Below are 20,740 nucleotides of genomic sequence, written 5' to 3'. Positions count from 1 at the left end.
ATCCTCACAGTGTTGGAATTCTCCTGCCAGTGTTTTATGTCCTGGCATTCTCCTGCATATGGCAGCAAATGGATATGACCCAGGGCCCAGGTGAGGATGCCCTTTACTCGGCTGAGAAGGGGTAGCAGGATTTGCCAGTCATTTGCCAGGATTTGTCGGTATTGGGGCAGAATGTGGGTGGGGAGCATGGATGCGCAGTCACCGCTGTCGCTGTCAGGAACCTGCGAGTAGAACTCATAATGCGACAGGACAGTGTGAACGGTGCCGGTGCCTTACCGGCACCGTTCATACCGTCACCGGCAGGGTCCTAATGAGGCCCAGTGTGTAGATCAGGATCCTGAATTAGCAGTAGATTCACACAATCAAGTGTATGGCATAAAGGTACTAAAGTAAATTAGGCAAATGTTCAAATCTATTTAGTTTTAAGTAATTTAGAATAAGTCTCAGGTACACAGAGAAGTTAAGTTGCTACATCAGTTCCAGATGGAAAGTGCAAAGCTGCATATACTCCTTAACAGCTATTCTAGAGTATGGACCAATCTCAATATGGCAGTGTTCAAGATGGCACTACTGAAGTGGCAAAGAGATGTCTATTTGACCGTAAAGATAGCATAGGCTAAGTTGTGCAACCGCCTGAAGAAAAGAAACCAATCAATGTATAACATTTTCAGCAGCATAAGACGGCCATAGGGCCCGCCCATAAATTTAGCATTAAGTGTCAAGGCAAAACATTCATCAGAAGTACTCCAGTGATCAGTGTTTAGTAGTGGTCCTTGACCCTAATAAATAAAAAGAGGTTAGCAACCAGTATCCTCAATAGACACTATTGATAGACAAGGTATTCAGTAAGCAACACTCCGAGGGAATTGAATGAATTACTGCATTATTGCAAGCACTGTGAAGAAGGGACTTTTGCAACATTATTTAATTCTATATTTAATAGGGATAAATAGTATAGTTAGAACACACAGAGGAGAGCGAACAACTATATTAGACGTTTACTTAGTACTTAAAACGAGTAGTAATGTGGAGTGGTTTCTTCCACTTATGCACATTTCTTAGAAGGTGGTAGAACTGATTTTAGTGTCAAAAGATCAAGCTTATCACTTACATAATCGATTGGGAAGAGTGGAGCTCTATTAATACACACCAACTCATTTTTTGGAGAATGCCTATTTAAGTCAGCTAGGAGGATAGTTGTAAGGAACCTCTGGCTGATCAGAGGAGACTGACAGGTAAGCCAACAAGTAATCTAAGGGGAAACAAGGTATTCAAAGTGGGAAGTCATTCCTGGGGATATCATTAATACAATGTACCCTATTTCTGTGGTGGCATTCGGTCATATGCGTTACTTGGGTTGAGCAGCTCCTGTGGGGAGATGAAAACTGAAGACTGACTTGACAGCCCAAATGCTGGGCCTGGAGGAACACACAGACATGGCATGCACCATCTATGCTCTGTACTTGATGTGTAGCTGGGAAGGTGATTGATAAACAGAACACACTGCCATGGAATGCTTCTGTGTATGGTCCAGAGATAGGCATGGAGCAGAGTTTTCACAAGCAGCAGTCCTGGACTGTATGTAGCATGCAAAGTTCATAACCTTCTGACATTTTCATTTTCATGTCTCTGGCAAGAACCTAGCACACAAAGTGCATGGTGGAGACCATTTGTTTTAATGCAGATTATAAAGTGTATCCAATTAGTAAACCTATTCAATTTGGTTTTATATTTTCAATGTTTCAATGTTTTATGTATATTCTTATTTGCTTGTACTGGACTTCCATATTTTCCCATCCCTGGCACTTAGCTGCTCGTAAACATTGAAAGACTCTCATGGTCCAGATTTCCCTTTTTACGTCCCAGCCCGCTTACCATTTCTGTGTTCTACTGTTGGCTCGGGCCACCATTAAGCCTTGCAAAATGATACTAAAAGCATAAATAAATGAATGAATGAACATTCTCTATTTGTTTATTTAAAAATTCTGAAAATGTAAATGCACATTTGAGAGTTCATTTGATCTGGAAGTTCTACGATTGCATGGACCACTTTTTGAAAGTCATCGTTTGATCAACCTGCATATTGGGGGAATCCCCCAAGTCACCTCTCCCTTTCCCACACCTCCCGTTATTAACTAGACCCAATCCCTTAGCCTATCTTTACATATATCAAAGGGAAATGTGTTGATATGTGTGTGTGTCTGTTCGAAAAGTTCTGCAACCTGAAATTTGGCCTGTAGTGTAGGTTCCATGGCGTGGACAATTTAAAAAGTATATTATGTACATTGATCTACTTTTTCTTTTTGCAGTCTGCAGGCTTACCCCTGCCATATGTGAATATGGGTGTGTGTCTGTTCGATACTTCCCAACATGCTCCAAACGTGAAATTTGGCACGTGGGTAGGTTCCATGGTGTAGACAAGGTAAAAAGTGTGAAAGACTAGCAGGCATCGTCGTGCTTCGCCCAGTAATTCCTACTACAGTCCTACTTTGAAGTGTATTTAAAGAACTAAGCCAATGCTTCTTTGTAGACGATATTGCTAGTCCTTCCTGTAGGAGCTAGTGTGAGCACATTGGGCCTCATTACGGATCCAGCAGTAAGCGTGCCGGTTGTTAGGGAAAATTCTCCACAGTGGCTCATTTCCATTACCTACTGAGTCCCTCAGCAGCTTTGCTGGATTTCTAGGTTTGATTTTTCTCACCTGGTAAGAGTGTGGAGCCTCACCTATTCCACAGGCATCATCTTTTTACTGTGTGTCACACTGCACCTTCAGTGCAGCGACACAGGGTTGTCTTTTAGACTTCCCAACTCAGACTCCATTTTCTGGGACTGACTACTGTCTCCCAGAACATGTAAAGTTGCCATTAACTTTATTAGTCTTCTAAAATCCACAGACCCAGTACAAACGATTTTACATAGAGTACTGGAAAGGGTTAATACTTATCCCTTTTTGTCTGTTTCTCTTGGAGCATTGTTTCGCTCCCTTTTCATCAACACTTGGCTGGTGGCAGTGGTAACTACCCTATTTTTCCTACCACGGTTATCTTAAATAACCTTGGTATTGGTTTTGGCTATCTTGGTATGCTCAAACTTAAATACGCTAGACCATATATGTTTTTATATGGTTCCAGCTGGGTTTATTCACATTTATTTTTTTAAATGTCTTATTCGTATTTTACTCCACGCACCAAACCAGGTTTGGTTCCTTTGTTCACCGTCTTTTTGCGGGCTTCTATGCAGAAGCCCTCCTTAGGCGCCTGAAAGTCTGGGTAGGCAGGATGTAAGAGAGGGGTTTTAGGACCCCTGCCATTGGTTCCCTTTGTAACCCAAGTCACACTCCTGTATGATTGGCTAGGTGACTGTCCTGGCAGGACAGCCATCCTGCTGTGTGATTGACAGCCAGGCTGTGTGAATGGGGGAAAGCTGCATAAAAAGCAGGTCTCTGGGGTTGGAAAGGAAGAGCCGCCACTGGAACGAAAGACCTGATGAGGAGCTGACAGAAGAGGACCCCTACAAAGACTGAACCCCCCGGTGAAGCCCTGCTGTAGGTCCGAATCACCAGACTCCAACAACAGAGAAGATCTTCCTACTTCATGTCAGGAACTGCCAGGAACATGCGCCTCAGCTACAGCTTCTTCTTCATTTAAAGGTACTGTGCAAATCTGGTTGTTCGTTTCTTCCAGCCCGGTGAAGGTGTGTGAAACCTTTTGCCAATCTGAGGGCCTGTCCTTCTCTACTCTTTAAACTAACTTTTCTGCCGACCCACTTCGTCCGGAACTCTTGACTTAACCATGAACTACCCTGAACTGTGTGATCTTGAGCAAAAGACTTTTGTCCTATTGACTTTGGCCCTAAGAATTTCTGATTTGATTCCATCACTGTAGTTCATCTTTCTAGATTGCCCTGCTTACTTACCTGTTGGTGCTGCTTTATTTGTGTCTAACTTTGTCTTTCCCTCCCCTTTAAAATTACTGGAGTGCCATTTTTCTCATACTTCATTTTGAGTTTAACTTGTCCAGAATCTATTGGGAGTGGTGTGGTGTATTAAGAGTGTGATTTTTCAACTGCTTTACTTTAGTGAGATGTTATACAACGGATGTGTAAATAAATGTATATTATTTCACTCAGAAACCTTGAGTCAGTGTTTGTTTGAATCATAGTAATTGCTGTCCTTTGTGTAACTATTGATACTGCTCACTTGCTCTTGAGATAAGTCTGGCTGCTCAGCCATCGCTACCACTTTACTGTGTAGTGCAGGCTTGTACCTAAATTGAATTTGTACTGTCACTTGTAGTCTTAATTGTGTGTGATGTTCCCAAAGGGTACTGCATATAATTCTGCCTAACACCGTTGATACCGGCCGGTTGCCGCACGCAAATAAACATTTACCGGTGCCTGACTTGCCGTGGCCGGGAAGTCAGGCGCCAATAAAATGTTATTCCCCGTTCCCATTGGTTCCCATAGGACTCTATGGAGTGGGGACCACGGAAACACCAGCACCAGTAATAACAGTGCCAGTGCTTCCGTGAAAGTCTGCGAGTGGGTGTCAGTCCGCCCGGCAGGTCAGACCTGCCGGATGGGAGGGCACCCGCCCGGCAGAGTTGTACTGTGCAGGTGCGAAAACAACGGTGATGTTAAGCTTACCAGCACTGTTGTTTACAGAGCAGCATGCTTGTAATGAGGCCCATTGTCTTTGCTCCCAACTCTGGAGCAAGCCACATAAAGCTGACCATGAGAATAGCATGAATCCCGTAAATTGCTTACAGCTACTTTGAGTTGCAGCATCCGCAAAAGATATATTTTATACTTGTTCCATTGTCTAAACCATGGAACTGACCCACATGCAAATTTCAGGTGTGTGTCATGTTGGGAAGTATGCTGACCATTTCGAACAGACACACACACACACATATTCATATATTGCATACCGCAAAAATGTGCAAAATGTATATATTATACTTTTTACATTGTCTACACCATGGAACCTACCCACATTCCAAATTTCAATTGTGAAGCATGTTGGAAAGTATGCTGAACATTTCGAGGAGACACACACACATACACACGCATCGCAGACCGCTTAAAATAAAAACGCTAAACATTTTTAAAAAAATTGGAAAAGGTACCTGTTTTACTTTTTACATTGTCTACACCATGCAACCTACTGACATGCCAAATTTCATTATTATAGCATGTTGGGAAGTATGCTGAACATTTTGAATAGACACGCACACACATATCCACACATTTCTTTTATATATAGAGAGATAAGCGGTCTGCAATGCTTACCCGTGCCATATGTTGATATGTAGGTGCGTGTCGGTTCGGAATGTGCAGCATTCTTCCTAACATGGTACAAACCTGAAATTAGGACTGTAGGTAGGTTACATGATGTAGACAATGTTAATGGTATAAACATATACATTTTACACATTTCTTTGTTTTTTAAGCATTCTGCAATACTTACCCCTCCCATATGGCTCTTTGTGCCGTAGTTCTGCCATAGTTCTACATACATTTCAGCAGTTCTTTGTTCCTAAACTTTCCAAACTATCAGCATTCTAGCTGGCATAAGTGGCACTTACTTCTGAAGTCATGAGGGGTACACAAAACGGTTCTTTTGTAGTAATACGGGTGACAGGAAATGGTGCATGTCTCTTCAATAGTGCCTGCAATGACATTGTCCATCACATCATGGCAAATCTCTCATGATAATTACAAGAGCTTTGTTTCCCACAGGAGTTGATGAATGTATTCCATATCAACAGTACAAAGCTTAGATACTTCAGCTGTACCCATACGGGTATGGCATTTCGAGCTAATATGCTTCAGTCCTACACGTACGCCACTTGTGTTGAGGTTGCTGCTGGTCGGCTGTAGATTGGAACACCAATAATGTTGCTGCGTAATCTCCATGCACCAACTCAAAGTAGCTGGTATTGATTGCGGTGTTATTCAGATAATGCAAACAACCATGCAAAATCATCATCTATATTTGTTTATTCAATGAACTGCAAACTAGAACTGACGTGGGAATTACCAAGCAAAATGCGGGTACACTTGGTAGTATATATTACAATACCAGCAACTTTTCAAGGCTTGCATTGAACATTCTGAAAGATTCTCCAGCACAATTTCAAGGTATCTGTCTGTGCATAGAAAATTATAGGATTCTTCATAGACGGACTAATATCTTTTTTTTTTTTTAAATGGTAATCTGGTTGCCAAATCTGAATGCATTTTGAGGGGCTTTTAACATGGGGAAAAATAAATAGAGAACAATCGCAAAATGTACCTCGTAGATTTTCATAATCTCATAAGGTATTGCTGCAGTGAAAATAACATTTGAAAATCAACCTGGCAAATATTGAAATATGAACAATTTAAGCTTTATGAATATGTGGCACATTTGCTGAATTAATGTGCATCTTTGATACAAACTACACATAACCCACCCGTAGGACTGACTATGATGCGAGTTTTCAGGAGATGTAAATGTAATAATATAGAAACTGTAAAACTCATGTAAATTGAATAATATACAAACTGTAAAACTCATATACACCTCTTCTACATTTTGAAAACACACCTCAAAGCCAAAACCGACTTCAATGTATGTTACATATAGGAGGCGTATATCATGGGTGAATTGTATCACTTAATACTAAACACTCGTACACTACTCACACGACATACAATAACATATCAGGCACTTATACACCAAAACATCATATGCCTTATGCCATGAAATACTACAACACACACTCATACAGTGCCTGATCCTATGACACATGCTCATATGACACACACTTTTTGACATATGCTTCTAAAACACATGATCTTATGGCATACTTAGGAGAGACTTAAATCACATGTCCCTCTAACCTAACTCCCAAGACACACACTCCTATGACATATGCCTTTATGACACATGCTCCTACAATACACACTCATACAACACTCACACAATGCATGCTCCTATGACACACGTTCTTATGACACACTTAGGACACTCACACTTATGACACTAGCTCCTATAATATATGCTCCTCTGACAGACGTTCATAGGACACTCACACTTAAAAGACACACTCTTACAACATGCTCCAACAACATACACTCCCATGACACACTTACGAAACAGACTGCTATTACACATGTTCCTGCAACACACACTCCAAAAACACTATCAACACTCACACTCATGACACACCCTCCTATGGCGCATGCTCCTTTGAAGCATGCTCTTATATTAGACTGAAACAAAAGACACAGTGCTACCATACACACTCTTACAACAAACACTTAGAACAGACACAGGCTCTTATGCCAAACACATTTAGGCTGCATGTTCTTACAACACATGCTATTACAACATACACACCTATAACACATGCTCTTTTGAGAAACGTATGAAACATGCTCCTATAGTATACGCTTCTACAACACACACTCTTGCAACACACACACACTCAAAATTACTAAACACACTCTTATGGTGCATATTATTACGGCACACTTAAAACACTAATACTTCTGCCACACACTCCAATGACAAACAATGATATGACACCTGCTCCTTCAACACAAACTCATGAACCCACCTACCCCACTGACACTTATGGCACATGCTCCTACTACACATGCTCCTAAAACACACGCTCCTACAACAAACAATCTAATGACAACCCGGTGAAACAGACATGACACACACTCTTACAACACACACTCTTACAACACATTCTCCTATGACGTATGCATGGGCATAACTTTAGGGGGAGACAGGGGTGTTTGTCCCCCTCAACTTTCATGGCACATGATTTTGTCCCCATTCATTTAGCTGGGGCACTTTTTTTTCAGAAGTCATGTCCCCCCCAACATTTTCAGCAAAGTTACTCCACAGGACATATGCCCTTATGACATGCACACTTCTGCGAAATGCTGCTATATAACATGTTCTTATGCCACCCACATTTACACATGTTCTTAAAATGCATGCTATTACAACATACAGTCAGAATAAATGAACAGCTCTATAAATAATGTACACAAACAAGAAGAAAATGTGCATTATTCACATGTATACTACAATACATGTGAAAACAAAAACAAGAGTCAGCACTCACTTTGATGTTGATGTCAATTGCATTCAGATGCAAACTGCAGAACTGATTACACGTATCAAAAATTGGAAAATACACAGACTATAAAACTAATATGTGCCTCTTGTGCATATTGAGAACTCACATCAAAGTGAAAGCTTGCTTCAATGTAACTTTCTAGACATAAAGGAGGCATATAGGACAGTTGGAAACACTCATATATTACTTATATACCATAGTTACATATCAACCAATTACACACAAATGCTCATATGCTTACACCACACAGTCTTCCGACATGCACTCCCACGGGACATGATTCTATGACACAAACTCTTATGACACAAATTCTTACCACACGCGTACTACACTGACACATGCTCCTATGTCACACACTCGTATGACACACATTCAAATGACACAGACTCCTACTACACACTCTTTTATGACACACGCACTTATGATACCGACACATATGACACTCATACTCACAACACATGCTCCAAAGACATACACTCCTATGACAAACACTCACACTTATTAAACACTCCCCTACAACACATACTCTTACACACACCTATGAACTCACACTGATGGCACTCACACTTATGAGACATACTCCTAAAACACACGCTCTTATGACACATGCAACTATGATACACAACACTTACAACACACCTTTACAACACGCGTTCCTATGACACACAATCCTACAACACACACTTTTATGACACACGCTCACCCTTTTGACACAAGCTCTTAAGCCACATGCTCATTTGACACAAGCTCCTATGACACACACAACTACGACACACTTAGAAACACTTGCACTTATGAAACTTGCTCCTACGATACTTGTTCCTCCAACACACACTCCTATGACACACACTTTTGACATACGAAACATCAAACAGGAAACTCAAACTATAAATAATAACTCTACACCACTTCATATCGAACCTTAACAATCAATTTAAGTTTAAGGCAGGTTATATCAATAACATAGTTGAAATTAGAATTAATTTTGATTTGTTGTGGTATCGAGTTAGTACTATACTTTGAGTTTAAGTAGTAAGTAGTGAGTGTTTGTAGCTTAACGTTATAATTCCCACTCTTTGTACAGTTTAGTTTTTGTTACACTAACCTTAACTCTTTTTTTATAATATATAGACAATGAAAATCTCTGACCTCAGAGTTCCATGACATTATAAAGGCACGCAGATGTGGTCACAGAACTCTTCAGTGACTAGCTATGTCCTCATAACGTACAATAGGGGATACTTTACCCCATATACATTTTATTAGCAAAGGAGTCTGAGAAAAGAACAAGAAAGATGAAAATTAGCAATGTACAGTAGATGGATGCACTGAAATGATGTTGGAAATTCATTGATTTTATGGCATAATGGTTAATTGTTGATATTATTTTGTGAATAAACACATTTTACTACTGATAAACTTTGTTATCTAGAGCCCTTGCCTCAGGTGTCAACAGAATTCACATTAGTACAAAGTGATTGCTGTGCTTCCTCACCTCCCAAGGTCTAAAATTCAAGACGTCAGCACAGGTGTTATTTATGAAGGGCCCACAGCCTGGCACACATGATTGCATATTCCTCAGGGCATGTGCCACAGCGTAAACTGCATTGTAAACAGCATAGCCGATTCGAAAGTCAGGTTCACTGATAGAAGTGTTGCTGAATGTCCCGAGGTCTTCTTGACTGGTACACAGATTTTTCACTACTTGGTCCTGCCTTGTGGCATTTGGTTCACCACTTGACCATTGGCACCTGAAGGCATACTCCCAAAAGCTTTTAAGGAATGTGTCGTTTGGAAAGGAGGAAGGGTGAATCCGGAGGAGAAATTCTCTGAATCCAGGCATCTCACCTTTTTGGATGGCAAACCCAATGGTGCCACTCATGACTTTGGCAATGTCTATGTTGGAAACAATGGCAGCAGTTGACCACCCCTCTGAGGCCACCCAAACCTTTCTAGTCGCATTCAGTTTATATAACTTCTCCATCACAGGCCATATGTATGGATCAGAGGAAAAGACCAATATGACTTTAGCAGTGGACGTTGTGACCTTCTCAACAATTTGGTTGATCTTGCTGTCTTGCGCTATGAGAGGGATGGTTTCATGGAAAGCAATGCAGATCTCAAATTTGGAGAGCTCTTCCTTCAAGATCTGAGAACCCTGCTGACCATAGTCATTCTCAGTAGACAAAATCCCCACCCAAGTCCAACCAAAGTGGAAAACAAGCTGTGCAAGTCCGCGTGCCTGGAAGTCATCACTAGGGATCATTCGAAAGAAGGAGGGGAACTGGAGCTTGTCACTTAGCAGAGTGCTGGATGCAAAGTAGCTGATCTGCAATTAAGGACAATTTTATGATGAAATCATATTGCCAGCACTAGTCATGATGATCTGATTTAGCAGTGAAATAAGTGGTATTTGGACATGGAGATACATAATGAATAACCTACAGAATACCATGCCTGTATTTTTCAGGGTTGACTGTAAACTAAAAATATGTGAACTTGAAGTATATCTCAGGATAAACACCATGCATGCTAAAAAGGAATATCCTCTTTGTTGTTCATGGATGTGACCAGGAAGGCTCCCTGGTCGGTTATCCTTGAACAATAAAGATAACCTGTATGTTTTTTTACAAACTTTAGAAACAGCAGCGACATGGAATCTACTAGCAACAATATAAGGAGTGAAGCACAGATCTGGGTGACAATGGGCCTCATTCCGACTGTGGTGGCCACGGAATGAATGGTGCCGGTAAGGGACCGGCACCGTTCATTCCGAGCGCCACATTACGAGTTCTGCAGCGGGTCCCGCCCTGTACACCTGGCCAGACCAGACGTGCAGAGCGTGACCCGCTAGCAGACCAAGATGCTAACAACGGGCCCATTGTTAACGGCCCCGTTGTTAGCATCCTCCCCATTCCCATTGAGCCCTATAGGGGCTCAAATGGGAATGGGGATGTACCAGGTCCGGGACCCGCGAAAGCGATTTACTTGTCCTTCTAAGGTCGGAATGGACCGGTAAGTCCCCTTTTGCGGGACCCGGTCCCGGACCCAAGTTTGGAGGTAGCCATGCTGGTAATGACGACATGGCTACCTCCAAACTCGTAATTGGGCCCAGGGAGGAACATTTTAAAGAGATGGATCTGAATCTAGGCTGTCCTGGGAGGCCATGGTACAGTTGAGGTTGTTTAAGTTTTGGGAGTCACAAACTCATGAAGGAGAGTAAAGGGAGATGGACTCAGCCAGCTGGTGGGGAATATACTATAGACAGATTTAAATATAAGGAGTAGAAACTTGAAGAGGACCAATTTTGCATAATGACCAACCTGGCATGGTAATGGTACACCAAGGTGGTAGAATTGATAAGTGGGTTGTAAAAGGTGAATGTAGCAAAACTGTGTATTTTCTTGAGGAGGTTAAAACAGTGAAGGGGAGGTCCCGGGTGGAGGTTGGAGCAGTTTCCAAGTGTCCTATAGACTAGGGTTGATTTTAGAGTTTTGGCTGAGAGGTAAGTGAGTTGGAGACACACATTTCTGATATTTACAACTCAGAATGAAGCTGCAGTGACTGTGTTGCTGGGATTTGGTTTTATTTCACTACTGAAGAGATCTATGTGGTTATGATCCTTGAGTAATATAGAGAGGAGATCTGGAGGGAAGGATATTGGGATGGGGGACATTTTCTTTGGAAGAAATGTAATCTCCATTTTAGAGATGTTGAGCATCAAACAACATCATTTCATGGTGGAGTTTCCATGAGTGAGGCACTCAGAGGAGCAGGGAAAGCAAAATATCTGGTAATCAAAGAAAAAGTAATGTAACAAGAAGTTAAAGGATAAGGTTACTTTGCACAGCGTAAGAGTGTATAGAGTAGTAGTAGTAAACTATATCTATTGCATATTATAAGTTTGTAAAATGATACAGGAACAATCATAACCACATACGCAGATGTTATTCATTTATTCACATAGCATTTTTCATCTGAATACATTCCGCAATAATTGTCCTGAACATGCACATTGATATAACTGACTGTAACTGTATGCAATACTTTTGATAAAATGAATCCTATAAATAATATACAATTGATAAAAAGGAGCAGCCCAAGGACAATCATTTTGTGATAGATACAATAGGGGTTTAGGTGTGTTTCACTGTCTGAGAACTGATTGCAGCAAATTATTTGATTAAAAAAACAGCCCGCATGCGGTCAGTTCTCAGAGGATCAAATGCACTCACACCAATCCCCCACCATCAACCTCCTTCTCTACTTACCTTTTCGCTCGCGGCCTGGTTGACTGCAGCCCTCCGGCATCAGATCCGTCCCTCAAATGCAGGTCGGATCAGACACTGCAGGGTCCCTTTTTCTTTTTTTTTTCTTTTTTTTGGTCCTCCGTCTCCAATATTGAGGATGGAGGGGACACCCCTGCAACCCGAAGGGTAATATATACCGATCATAGGAGCTGGGGACACCAAATGAGGTCTGTGGACGATGAAATGGTCAGAGTGATCAGAAGCCTTCATTTGCAATACCTTTCCTTCGAGCAAATGAAAAAAGATTATTTTCAGTCTGGAGGGGTGATCCACAGTGTTAAAGGCCACAAAGGAATTGAGTTGCACGAGGATAGATGAGAGGTCCAAACTGTGAGCATATAATATAATTTTGGGTGGGTTTACCGCTGGCGGAAATATGGATTGATAAATTGGCCTATTTTCAACCAAAAAGTAGGGGAGTCGCCTCCAGCTTGTTGCTGGAGGTAAATCCTCCACTTTCCCCCCATAAATTGGTGGATATAGGATTTACCATGCAGTAATTCTGCCAGCACTAAATCCGGCCAAAATCCCCATGGAGGCATATGTACTCCAAAAGTGCGGAATTAGCCCCACGTGTATTCCGTGGTAAGTCACAGAGCCAAGTGGCAGGAATGGTAATTAAGTTTGGTGGTATTTCAACATTTACCACCAAAATACCACCAAATTCGTAACGAGGCCCCATGGACCAGAGCAGTTTCTTGGTGATCACACAGAGCATTACACTCTAGGTAGTTTTAGCGATACAACAGGGCAAATGTTTTTTAGTTATGCAGGATATTTTGGCTGAGGGGAAGATTGTTGTAAGTTCAGCATGACAAGCTGTATCCAAAAAAAGGAAACAAACGGTTTATTATTCTGTTTCTAGGTCATACACATTGAGAAATAAATAATGTATATTGTTTATAGTGATTGCATCGAATGCCAAACATTGAATGCCTTAGCATCTAAAAAAAAGCAACGAAAAAAAAGCATTGAATGCATTTTTTTTACTGTTTTTTAATGGGGGGGTCCCAACCATACCCTGTTTTTTTTACCCCTTAAACTCCACCATAATTTAAATAAAACCTTTACCTTTGAACAAAATGCATTGAAATTCAATGCTTTTTTTTCAATGCATTTTCTGTCCATGCTTTTGGCATGCAGTGCTTTGTATTCGATGCAATGACTGGAAACCAATGTATATATGAGCTGTATGACTGAGAAAACATGAAGTGAACTATGTAAGTATTTTAGGGTGAATTATAAAATTCACAAATTATGAACGATACAGCAATGACAGGCCTGACATAACTTTCGATAACTGCAGTACGTGTGTTAACATACAAACATATGTGTGATTCGGAAAACAGCGAAATTAAGTGTTCAATGGATTTCTATTTCCAGACAATAACTGAAACCATCCCCTTTGTTCATACAGTGTCCTTGCTAGACATAAGACCGAGAACACTTCCCTTTTTAGTTAGACGGGGATTTGGGAGAAGGTAGTGAACTCAGTGGGCCTCTTTCCGAGATTGGAGGTAGTCATGGCGCTATTAGCGCCATGACTGCCTCCAATAACGGTCCTGAGTCCGCCCTGGTTCAATGGGGACTTACCGGTCTATTCCGACCTTTGCAGGACTGGTAAGTCCCCATTGAAAAAGGCAATCCCCATTCCCATTTGAGTGCCCATAGGGCTCAAATGGGAATGGGGAGGGAGCTAATAACAGTACCGCAATTTGCGGTGCCGTTATTGGCTCTGATTTCCCTTTGCGGGTCCCCTACTTAACGCCTGGTAAAACCAGGCGTTAAGGAAGGGACCCGCAAAGGGAACTCGTAGTAGGGCGCAAAGGGATTACTGGCACTGACGTTCTTAACGGTGCCCGGTATCCCTTTGCGCCCTACTCGGAATGAGGCCCATGATGTGGGCAGCTGGCATGGCAATGTCACCAGGGGGGCCCAGGTTTCAGGGACATCCATCACAGACAGTTTGGGGGTGATGGGAGTCAAAATGGACAGTGAGAAAGGAAGTCTCAGTTCAGAGGGTTTGAGTGTTGCAGAGGGCAGAACAGGTTCTCTAGGTGAGCGTGAGGCTGCAGCATGAGTGTTGTTGGGTAGAGTAGTGTGATTGCAGAGGCAATGTCTAGGGTGCACTTTGAGTGCTGTGTGGAGGATGGAGATGGGAAGATAGGGAGAGAGTAATGAGAAGCTGGGAGAGTTTGTGGAAACACACACAGTTTGTAGGAGAGAGCAGGATAGTAAACAGTAAGGGGAAGAAGGATGGGCAGGAGCATAGAGGGCTAAGAGGCGGAAGAACCTAGGAATGAGGGAATGCTGGACGTCCTCAGGGTGTTTGTTGCCTACTTTGACATGTGGGAGATGGGCACAATTGGAATATGAGGTGGGCCATTGCCCCTTACAGACCCACACAAGGCCAAACAGAATTCAGCCTTGGCTTAAGCACCCTATTCCTGAGGCTTCAGGTGTGTAGGGTACTCGTAGGTCAGAAATAGGAAGGCTGTGGATGGTGGGACCGGGTGACTGAGATGCCCACAGCCCCACTGAAATGCTCTATCCTCAGCCATCAGGGCTATTCTATCACTACAACTATTGAAAATCAGGCACTGTGAAAGGGTATCCTCCCTCCACAACTCTCTATACACCATTGCTTGTTATAGTTTAGTTATAAATGTGCACACACCTTACCCTCCTCATGACCCCTGTTTCTTTTCACAACCTACGACCTATCCTCTCAGAACTGGGCACACCTCCATCCATATACACACTGTTACTAAGTAAGCCCACCCTGGGAGTACTGCTTTTGATTTCTATTGTTGTCCTATGCACAGCGCTTCAGCCACTGCCAACCAAATAAATACAAGAAATATAAATGATGCCACATAAATTATTCGACATATCTTATCATATCTTATCACTGTCCCCAAAATAATGAGTGGGCTAGGATTTACAGACTCCTGCTGCTATTGATAGAAAACAAGGGGTTCGCTTTCAGGGGGGTTCTGGTCCTGTGATACGATGACTCCCGGACAGTGGTCAAAGGAAGCATTGAGTCAGCCTGTAGCTGGCAATTCAACCTGGATTCCGTGTCAGCCAGCACAGGAGCAACCTTCCTACGTTAGGGCCAATGTCTGCCTATGAGGAACAAGGGCACATTAGTGTAGTCAGATGTGTTAAAAGTGAGGAGTGGTACATCTTTTTGGAGACTGGAGAGATACGTGTGGCTTAAACAGGGGTCGAAAAAAGTCCTTGATTTATGTTCCCTGCTGGCCTGCCCCTGCTCGCCACGAACCTCATCGCCACGCCCCCCTCTCACGCACACTGCAAACCCCTAAACAAACACAACTGCTGTTTAAGGGAATGTTCAGTGCAGTGCAGTGAAGAGCAAGTTTCAACTTCTTCCTGCACTTTTCTTTTAAAACGATACCATCGGGAACAATTTATTTTTAAAATAAAAGTATAGGACCAGTAAAAACTTTTTTTTAAAGTAGAGGAGCACTGCTCCCACTCACTTCGACCAATTCGCTGAGGACATACTACACCTGCCTGATCTGGACAAATGAATGCTCCACACTAAAATAAATGTGTACTATGGAATCTGGAGGAAGTTCAGAGGCGTGTATGCCACTTGACCGATTATTCGATTTGTACCTATTATGAAGTTACTAAAATAGAAATTGGGAAGTAAAGAATCGAGAATCTTTGGATTTCCTCTAACAATGAAACGATTCATTGGTGACAATTTAAGGGTTAACATATCTTTTATACAACATATCCCCAAACTGCAGGATATTTGATTAAACGAAAGTATAAACATGACAGCGAAGTATACACAATTCCCACTGGGTAATTGAATCAAACAGAAACAGATACAAGCATTAGATTTCAGCCCCAAGTCTTCAGACATCAACGATCAGTCAATGGTAGGGAGTGTTTGTGACACTAGCTGATCAGATGACGCGCGATGACCTTTGCGTCCTGTCATTGCACATCTGGCCACTGCTTGCTAATATGGGAGAAGCAAATGTTTCATGTCCCAGTGTTTCTGTATTAAGCTGCTTCTATTCAGTTGCCCGTTGCTTCCTTAAACTGCTTACCTGAGGGTACCTGTACAGACCCAGCCACCTAGCAATGGCAATGGACTCCGTTGAGCCGGAGTCTGCTATGACAGATGCGAGTGGGGACTTGCCCTGGTAGCCATAATTTGGGAATTCTGCACCGCCTCCTGCTAAGAGCCATGTGATTGCCTTATTTGATCGAGCCAATGACAGGCAAGAGTCATACATCCGGAAACCCAAGGTGATGTTAGGGAGGAAGCTTTGGTCTTGGTTAATTTCTTCCACAGCAAAGTCCACGGCTCGCGACCAGTGGTAAGAACGTAGGTTGAAGCTAGGAGGAAAAGACATGATCAAGTTACAAACTCTCAGTGAAGACCATCCAAAGAGCAAATAACCTTTTCATGCCTTACTCCATAGCATGTCAATACAAAGTTGATGGTGCTTGGACACCATACTTTTAGAAGTTTGAATTGTCCTGACAGTGGGCCTCATTATGAGTTTGGAGGTAGCCATGCTGTTTTTAGCGGCATGGCTACCCCCAAACTCGGGTCCCGCAAAATGGGAAATACCGGGCCATTCCGACCTTTGCGGGCCCGGTAATTCCCATTTGCGCGACCTGGACCCGGTACGTCCCCATTCCCATTTCAGCCCCCATAGGGCTCAATGGAAATAGGGAGGATGCTAACAACTGACCCATTAATGACAGGTCCTTTGTTAGCATCCTGTTCTGCTAGCGGGTGCCGCTCTGCACATCTGTTCTGGCCAGGCGTACAGAACGGGACCCGCTGCAGAACTCATAATGACAACATTCATTCCGTGGCCGCCACAGTCGTAATGAGGCCCAATGTACTGTTAGCACAGACTCCCTAGCTCTACACATCTTGTGTATTTGAACAAAAATGAGTAACACTGAATGACTCTTGAGAAATGGCACAAAAACCTTATTATTGATTGATGGACCACTGAGTTTATTGATCAAATGATCTGCAGTATTTGATTCACTACACAGGTGTGTATCACCAGTGCAAGCAATGGCCACAATGGTTATGATACCATGTTTTGTTGTGGTATGCATAATTAAAGAATTACAAAAGTAATGAGTGGAAGGTTTTGAATGAATCTGAAATGGCATTGCTCTCGGCAACCTTCACCACCACCGTTTTCTAGCCCGTCAAAAGTGGTTCAGCCATATGCAAATCAGTTAGGTACTGCCACCAATGGTAGCAGCCCAGCCCAAACTGCTATGCCAGGTCCCCTCTGCACGAGAACACAAGCAACCCCAGACATGTTTCAGCCTTGCATAATTATGGAGCACTGTACTCTTGAGATCCTTTTTTTAGAGTACTACTTAAGCACACTGCTTTCCATATATTCTTTCCCGTCCTGCATTACCGCATCTGGAGTGTGATGCAGTGGTTAGCAGATGTTCTGGGGGCTGTGAATGTTTACAAGATTGGATTCTATCATTTCTAAACACTGTACAGGATAATGAACACAATCAGAGAAAATAGTAAAAATACAGAGAAGAAATGAGGGGAAAAATATTAGATTCTACAGCATTATCTTGGCATCATTTAAGTGGCTACATTACAAGCCACTAAGCATGGTAGGGTTATAGTTAAACATGTTGACATGATATACATTTGGTTATTATTGACTGATCAGATTAGGATAAACCGATGGAACACGTCCATAGCAGAGGGGCCAAATATCCTGCTTCTAAAACCAAAAGTGCCATGTCTCGATGGCAGCTCTTAGCAAAGAAGGGCAATATCAAACAGGCAGTGAGTCTGTAAGCCCTTTTCAAGCAGAGATAATCCCCATAGATGGTCCTTGCTAGATAGGAATAGAGGAAGTTGTACAACTGAGTGGCAGGGCCTGGTCACATGGCCAGCAGCCTACTCAACGCTGTCTGCCTGGAGCTGGCATAGAGTCATTAAGCAGAGGCTTGGACGACGGAAAAATAAAGTTGGGTGGAGCAACTTGCTAATGGCTAGTAAACATGGACTTTGTTCACTCACTCACAACCCTATCAAGATATGAGATATTTCTAAACTGATGCCCTCATTTCCCTCTTCTCCAGCTCTCTGATGAAATCAACATGTCATTGCACTCACCGTTCATTCAACAACTCCCTGCTATGGTTCTGGACTTGACTACACTCTCTTGTAATGCAATTGCTGTTTAAACACAAATTGGTAATGCACAAGGGTATACATATAGTCTTACTCGTGGCAGAGGAGGGGCTCTGGTGGCTCCATGAATAGGGTGCCAGGCTCCTTCCAATTCCAGTGTATTGGGAAGATTCCACCAATGAGGATGTCTCCATCCCGCTGGTGACCCATATCCGTTGAGCTCGGTAAGGTGCACCCACCCCTGCTGGTGGTACAGTAACGAAAAGACAAGACCAGTAGCACAAGGAGCAGCAGAGCACAGCAGCCCATTCCTGTCACAGAGGAAGGGGGTGACACCCACACGAGACCTCAGCATTGATCAAAACCCCTGCCCATTGCTAAAAAGTATCAATGCTGGCCATGGACTCAATGACCCATCAATCAACAGAGCCAGTGACGAGTACGACCTCTTGCAGAATGTGAAGGCAGGACTAATTGGTGCTTTATATATTCTCAGAATCCGCATCCTACGTCCCCAGGTATTGCAATTCATTGTGCCATAATGATGTCCCAGGTGGCATAGTGAGAGGTTTTCCTTTGGGTCCTTGCATATTTGTCCTCATTTGTTCTGTAGTCAGTTGTACCACTTTTCGATATGCCAGTGCAGGCGTACTTAGCTTCACTGTAGCTTTGGGTGCACAACCGTGAGTAAAACATTGGAATAAGGAATGTAGCGGTACAGAAGGGTGACAATGAATCCGTAGAGGGGGCGTCATTGGTGCCCCTTTAATCCACAACGCAGGCACTGTGCAGCACAGATCCTGGAAATGTGTCTATGTGCATGCATGTAGACTATTTCACACAAACAGCAAATACACTGGTTGTATCTGCAAAGACCCTGGTCACTTATAGATGGCAATACAGTGCAATTGGGGCATTTAACCCAAAAACCTGTAGTCGGTCTCTGTTTGCATAGAGCTATTTTATTGAGTTGGACTTTATAGAGAGCTTGTCTGACTTTCATGAAATACTCTGAATATTAGCAGGCAGGTAGGTAGATAGCGTCATGAGAGTGATTATTCAGATAGAGACTAAGAGAGAGAAAAAGATGGATGCACGGACGGACAGATGGATGGACGGATGGACACACGGACAAAACGAAGCAACGAAGGAACGGACTGACAGCGGGATGACATGATATGATATGATAAGGGATTTACTACGCGCCTATACACAAGCGTTTCAAGGCGCAACAAGGCAAGGGAGGGGGAGCAAGGGGAAGACAGCAACAACGATCTTACTAGGCCAAGTGGCATTGAGATCGCGCAAGTGCAGGGCAAAGGGAAAAATGCAGGGGGTAGGGGGCAGTGCAGTACATGCGATGACAGTAAACATAAATAGAATAAATAAAAGCAATAAGTAAACGTACGGCCAGCTGGAGGCAAGTGCAAGGGTGGGTGCAGACATGAGGTGTCAAGTGCTGATAGGGGGCTGTAGGGATACAGAAACACACAGAGGAGCCTGGTGAGAGTGCAGCCAATGTTCCCTGTCTTGAAATAGAGGTTCTTCATTGGGTCAATTACATTTTCCATTGTGCAAAGCTTCTGTTTGCCATGACAGTCTACCCATGCACCGTTTACCCCGGCCGGAGTGGCCAGGTCGTTGCTTGAATTCATCTCGATAGACAAATAGAATGATTCAAAAACAGGGAAAAAAGAGGGGGTCAGGGATGGTCTTTGCATCAGGAACCCAGGTGTTTGCCTTGGGGGGCCTGTTTATGGACTCATCAAACAGGGCCCCAAACCATGACTCTGCTTAATGTTCAGTTGAATCTTAAATGACTGCATGTTCTCTGTTTGACTGGATGAAAAAGAGTAAATGAGGGTTGGCCTTCTGGGAAGTGTGAGACACTTTACCGGGATACTGGGACATGATATGTTATGAGAATTTGTAAAGCGCGATATTCACACGAAGGCATGTTGGCGCTAGATCGTCAAACCCTATGTTAAGTTAATTCACTGTGTTGTTAGCAGTTTTGACCAGTATCCATTAAAGAGCTCTATTTACGAAACATGTTACCTAAAATGCCTCTATAGGTACTAGTAAATTTCGATTGTTGTACT

General features: G+C 42.8%; 1 protein-coding gene across 1 annotated transcript in view; it reads right to left on the bottom strand.

The window, feature by feature from the left end:
- Positions 1-9,600: 9,600 nt before the first annotated feature.
- Positions 9,601-20,740, bottom strand: part of LOC138470223 (extracellular calcium-sensing receptor-like) — a 70,052-nt gene continuing 58,912 nt past the window's right edge. The window contains exons 3-4 of the mRNA XM_069609034.1: positions 16,543-16,834; positions 9,601-10,470 (exon numbers count right to left, since the gene is read on the bottom strand). Of these exons, the coding sequence (XP_069465135.1) occupies positions 9,601-10,470; positions 16,543-16,834 (1,162 nt within the window). The remainder of the gene's footprint in view (positions 10,471-16,542; positions 16,835-20,740) is intronic.

The sequence above is a fragment of the Ambystoma mexicanum genome, chromosome 1p (assembly GCF_040938575.1).
Source record: "Ambystoma mexicanum isolate Mex_15411 chromosome 1p, UKY_AmexF1_1, whole genome shotgun sequence".
In the NCBI taxonomy this organism is placed as follows: domain Eukaryota; kingdom Metazoa; phylum Chordata; class Amphibia; order Caudata; family Ambystomatidae; genus Ambystoma; species Ambystoma mexicanum.
This window is presented reverse-complemented; position numbering and strand designations above follow the sequence as displayed.